A 6,337-nucleotide genomic window follows, 5' to 3' on the forward strand; every position below is an offset into this window, starting at 1 on the left:
ACTTGAGGGTGGGAAACAGGTTGGCAGATGAGGCTGGGTGGGTGGCAGCAGGGTTCCCCACCTACCTCGTCATGCCCGAGCCCCAGTCCTGTCTCCCTTACTTCCCAAGGTTGTCTCAGCAGCAGACGGGCGGCTCGCACAGGCTTTCTACCGTATTTTTTTTTTTCACCCTTCTCTTGCGGGAGAAGGGTAAGGGGCGAGGCAACGCTGCCATTCTCCAAGTAACCGCACATTGCCTTCCATTTCACTCCGTTTTACATTAAGCACTGTCACTGTGGCGAGGGAGACAGAAAATGAAATGAATGTGACATGTACGATTGTTTCAAGACAGAAATGTTGACGCAGGGTTGGAGCGTGTAATCGCCGACAACACGAGCTGAAGAGCTGAGAGGAATGAGGGGAGATGAGTGACGCAAGCATTTGGCAAGTAGACACAAGCTGCGAAATAGGGCCGTCTGAGGGTCTCAAGGATGTCTGTCTGCACGCGATTGTTACCATCAGACGTGTGGAAGGCGGGGGATACAGGTAGGGGAACGCTGTAAAGTAACTCGTGGTAAACAATGCCTCCTTGTCACTTGTGAATGTTGTCCAGTAAAAAACGATGATGACGACGGCTTCTTGGGCAGCACACCGCATTAGGACAGGTGCCGTGACCTTGGGATCAACACGACTTAAATTTGATGAGAATGTCTCGCGGAGTAACGACATGCACGGCGGCAGTGTTGTCGAGCAGCCTTACGTCTGCTGTTCTCACAAGGTTCCAAGTCTGCTTGTACTCTTCTATACCTTTGTCAATAATTAAACTCTGCAATATATACTTAGCATGACAGCTAAAAAATTCTTCCTTTCACCTGTCCGGGAACGGCCTTCCTTCTAGGCAACTGTGGTAGTGAAACAGAGTGTGTGTGTGTGTGTGTGTGTGTGTGTGTGTGTGTGTGTGTGTGTGAATAAACTTCAATAAAGTATTGCGAAAGGTTACAGTACCTGTTTGCGCTTGTAGTTTCCACCGACAGGATCGAACTTGCTCTTGAAAGCTTTCAACTGAGCTTCGGCCTTTTCAATGGGAAGCTGTTGGTCCTTAGCCAAGAGAAGGTAGGTTCGCCACTGCTCTGCATCAAATCCCCAGTGAATGGTCTGATTTTCAAGAGACCTGTGGGCGTGGCAGACGAAGCGTGCCGGGGGCAGCAAGCCGTGGCACTCCTCGCACTCAATGCAGGCGGCGGTAGGGCTGGTGTACAAGTCATCCCACACCAACCCTTTACACTTTCCAAAGCAGGTGTGATAAACACGGAGCTGCGGGTGATCCTGAGGCTTGGAGGGGGCAGGGACCGGGGCGCGGGTAGGATGGGCGTACAGCAAGGCTTGAGTAAGTCTCTGGGCGTCTGTGTTAGTGATCAGGCCGCAGGAAGGGGCGGTGTGGGGAAGGACTCCTGCGACCCGCAAGGCGTCCAGCTGCGCCTCGTTACAGCCATCAAGATAAATACGCAGTTCATCACAAACGGCGTTGATCTGGCTCAGTGAGAAGTCACGCAAGACAGTATTCAAGATCTGCGGCAAACATAGTCGCTTCTCTCCACCCACGTTAAAGCACGTGATGGGCTCCCCGTCGAGCAGGGTCTCCCGAACCCAGCCTGCACCCGGAGAACCCTTGTCCGCGGCGGCCAACACAGGCCAAGGTTGCGGCGGGAAGGGCGCCGGTGCTAAAAACACTCCGGGTTCCACCCACGACTCCTCCACTCGGGCGGTGGTGGAGTCAGACGTGCTGGTGGTGATGTTGGCAGAGTTGCATGTGGTGGCAGTGTCGTTGGCAGAGTTACGGACGAGGCTGGCAGTGGTTGTGGTGGAGGTGGAGCTGATATCTACAGGGGTGTCTTTGCTCTCGGGTGGGGTGACGGTGGTGGTGATGGCAGGCTGTGGAGCAGGAAGGGAGGGAGTTGTGGGCGTGTGGTTGGTGGGCGGACTGGATGCTGGTGGCCGCCTACTCTCAATATCAACAATGCAGCGACGAGAGCCATTCTCGGCCTTGCTCTTGTTGAGAGAGTCCACTTCGTAAAGCAGAGCTTTCTTGAAGCTCAACCCGCGGTACAGCTCGTGCTTGGTGGTGGCGTCCAGTTGTTTGATTGAAGGAGACTCATCATAATCTGCCAACTTTTTACTTACGCCCATCCTGCCCGTGTCATTTAGGTAACAGTTAGGTCCCGGCCCATGGAGACTGGACATCGCACTATTTTGATAATTGCGCAACACGCGCTTAAGGTGTGGGCTGTTGTCCGGTGCCGCCATAAGGCCTGATCAATGCACACAGGGCACTACACGCACTAACACAACATCACTACATTCACAACAGAGGAGCGGTGATACGTGCGCATCATCCCTCTCCTGTGGCTCTTTGCTTACTGCCGTCGTAACGTCTCTTGCTCTTGCCCGCAACTCTTCCCGCCACGGCTCAGCCGCCGTCCTCCACACTGATGCCATACACTCCCTTCTGCACCTCTACTGAACACAAATTTAAAACTAATTCCCTACCTTTGTTCTTTCTGAAACTCATTATAATTTGTACATACATCATGCTTGTTTGTGCTTGCGTCAATATTCTACAGGGCTTCCGTATAGTCACTGCCTTGACACATGACTATCAAGTGAGTTGTCACCTTCAGAAATTGCCGAAAATTAAACCTACGGCGATTTTAATAACACCGCGTCCGTGACAAGCCGGTTTACCTAGTTATGCAGTTGTGCTAAGTTCATTATAGTATTTTAGGTGGCATGGGGTAAAGAAACACTGCATCAGAAGCAATGATTTAAAAGAAACGTATCATTTATTTTAAACTGGTAATACTACCTCCTTGGCCACAGCAGTATATCAAACATGTAGCTGAAAATGTTTTAGCTTTTACAACATATCCTTAGAGTACATGTCCTTGTGTGTGCCTACTCCTACCCGCAGAGGGCGAGGGTACGTTATTGATCCTGAATGAGACACGCGCACACAAACAGCGGGCCGGACACCGCCGCAGACGGAAGTTTAATCACGTGGCAATCAAAATAAAACTGATCTTAGACCAAAAATTAGCAGATATGATGAAGAGGAGGGTAGGTTAGAGAAGGGAAGGGGAAGTCCAGAAGAACGGACAGACTACCACCAGGTCATAAAAATTACCTCTGGAAATATCGGGTTCCTTGCAGCGTTCGGGGCATCACGAATGTTCTACAAAGGGTTGGAGTTTGGAGTTTTCTTTGAGATCCCGTGATTGGCTTCCGTGTATTGTGACATCACGACGGTGACTAGGACGGCAGGGCCAATACTCTCTCTCTCTCTCTCTCTCTCTTGGGAATAGCAGCTGACCTAACGGCAGTCAAAGAGGAAACGGGAAACATCATCATCGAATGAGTGCATTACAGTAAATACAGTTCATAACCTCCAGGAATCCTCTCCGTACTAACTAGGTACCTATATGAAAACAGGAAGTTGTTACACGGTTGTGCGTGCCGAGACATAAAAAGTTACTTCATAATTATATAGTATATACTTACATCATCCCACTGTTAAATCGTTGGTAATGTACATGCAGATTAACTATCAAACAGTGGCATAAGGAAAAACAAAGACTTCCCGCTGTCACTCAGTGCCCTGAAACCTCTACTTTTGTGTGGGATGAAGGTATAGCGACCTGTGCACATGACATGAAAGGAAGTTGAAAGACCCATAATGCTTGAAAGATATGAAAAATACAACTTTTCCAGTAGATACTTTGAACCATGTAGAGAATAGCTTGGACAGAGGTTGTTAAATACAGAAACATACATCTAAAACTTTGACCGAGTGACTCCCACGCGCGTAGCTCACTTCCTGTATATCGCTAAACACACACACACACACCACTTCGTAATTCAGTGGAGATCACCTGTCAACAAACAGGCTGAAGTCCATGCCTCGATTAGGCCACTAAAGGCTTTTCGCAAACAGGAGCTGTTATTTGCCCTTCTCCCTCAGATTTTTTTTTTTTTTTTTTTTTTTGTGTGTGTGCAAAGGTAGTAGTTTAAACCTCAAGACTCTTTTGTGGTAGGTGAGTTCCCAACACCACCCACAGACTGCTTACCTTTGGGCTACAACCTCTTTCAGGGAGGCTGACGATCGCCAGCACGTGATCAGCCCTAGGGTGAATGACACACACACGCACACGTGTGAATGGTCTCAGTCCTCCCAAAAGATCGGTCACTGAGCTCTGAGCTCCTTCCGTAGGGGAACGGCTGGCTGTCTCGAGAGAGACCCGCAGCAGACCAAGAGGTGAATTACACACACACACACACACACACACACACACACACACACACACACACATTCCTATGTCTATGTAGTCATGTGACTATTCCAGGGTAAGACAAACACTGACAAAGCAGTGAGAAGAAAACTTCAGTTTATGTGTTAATTGTATTTTCATGCAAATTTCCAATTTCCCATAAAAAATCTTCATCAGTAGGTACAGAACATTATTTAAAAAGTCTTCAAATCATAATTATGTGTATACAAGTATACGGAAGAATAACACACCATACAAATGTTTGATTCCTTTTAAGGTAATGTATGCAGAAACACTGGGATGCCATAGGATGATGTGGCTCTGCTTGCCACAATGCTATAAAATACATAACAATTAATGTTAATTTCGTTCTGCAACATTCTGGAGACTAAAATTTAATAAGTCCAATATTTCTTTTTTTCAGTACACTCATTTGATGCATGCTGATCAATATCAAACAACTCACACACAAAAAGAGATTCCATTGTGTGACCTCTCAGCACTGCTTCTCACACTGAATAAGGTAAGCCAGGGAATGGACCAAGTCAAGGACTCCTCTTTCCTTCTCCATCAACCCAGACAGGCAAAAAAAAACTGATGAAAAAATATTACAAAAATATCTTGAGGGGCTTCTTGTCATAAAAACTACATAAATAAATTCAGACATGAAACAACAGCCTCTGTTATTACTAAACTTTATATGACACAATGAACTTTCTAAGCCCTATTTCCCAGCTGGGACCATGGCAGATCAGGCATTGGGGATTTATTTACTGCCCTCTACTTCCAAAGTACTGGTAAAAATTCTTAATGCCATTTCTGAACAATGGACTTTGGTTAATCAAAGATTTTTCTCTTTTATGACTCTAAGCTTAAACTTCCTTGTCAGTTAAGAAAACAAAATAAATCAGTAACTTGGATGAAAAATGTATGCATATATATATATATATATATATATATATATATATATATATATATATATATATATATATATATATATATATATATATATATATATATATATATATATATATATATATATATTATAGAGTATCATGTTATATATTTTGAAGTCACACTAACTTTTTGTTTACTGTAAAATATTGTTGATTTACAATTCATTAATGAGAATATTCTTTTAATTAAGTGCATCTGCTGATTATTGATGATAGACTGCATGATGTCACTATACAATATGATAATAGTTGAAGACAGTTTAAGTACAATAATGTTTTCAAAGTTATTGATTGCATGATATGATTAGTTAAATATATGCTTTATCTGTCACCTTATCCCTATACATACATATCTGCAGTTGTCCCATGATATTTTAATATTCTTTTTTTTTCAGATATTGCCTCCATCTGTTTCCATTATTGCACAAATTATAAGGAAACCCCATAAGCCTTTCTAATGGCATTGAAACAACCATTTTAATAGCCAACATTAAGGTGTTCATCCACCAGCACTAAAGACATCAACACTGAAAGGAGGCACATGAATTCCCATTATGAAGGACATAATATATATATATATATATATATATATATATATATATATATATATATATATAGATATATATATATATATATATATATGTAATGTTACTGAAGCTTTATTTTTTTTTTGGGGGAGCTCCTTGATAATGGGTAACAATTTTTTTCCTTATTTGAACTTCTGGAGATGGCATGAAACGTAAACAAAAGAAACCACCCAACACTTTGCAGCTTTTTGTCTCTTTTTTAAAAGCTTCAATGTCTTTTATAAGTAAATGCTGATTGTTCTTGCCTATGCAGTGCTTCTCTACTGTGTTTCATGTCTAAGTTGATAGGTTGTTTTAAGTGAATTAATGCAAAAACATCATTATTTTATTAAGCAGAAGCAAGTTTGCACTGCATATTACTCAATGATATTCATGATGTTCATATGATATCTATAATGAGCAACTTCTTAAATTCACTTGAAACTCCATAAACTCTACTGTTTGATGAGTCAGCAATAATCTATGAAAATTTGAGCTTTGACATTTTTAAGCT

General features: G+C 43.3%; 1 protein-coding gene across 3 annotated transcripts in view; it reads right to left on the reverse strand.

Annotated features, from left to right (window-relative positions):
* Nucleotides 1–2,406, reverse strand: part of LOC127004352 (ski oncogene-like) — an 82,871-nt gene extending 80,465 nt beyond the window's left edge. For all 3 annotated transcript variants that reach the window (XM_050871936.1, XM_050871937.1, XM_050871935.1), the window contains exon 1: nucleotides 985–2,406. In XM_050871936.1, coding sequence (XP_050727893.1) covers nucleotides 985–2,283 — 1,299 coding nt within the window. In that variant the 5' untranslated portion in view covers nucleotides 2,284–2,406. The remainder of the gene's footprint in view (nucleotides 1–984) is intronic.
* Between the last annotated feature and the right edge of the window lie 3,931 nt (nucleotides 2,407–6,337).

Source organism: Eriocheir sinensis, chromosome 28 (assembly GCF_024679095.1).
Source record: "Eriocheir sinensis breed Jianghai 21 chromosome 28, ASM2467909v1, whole genome shotgun sequence".
NCBI classification, from domain to species: Eukaryota; Metazoa; Arthropoda; class Malacostraca; order Decapoda; family Varunidae; genus Eriocheir; species Eriocheir sinensis.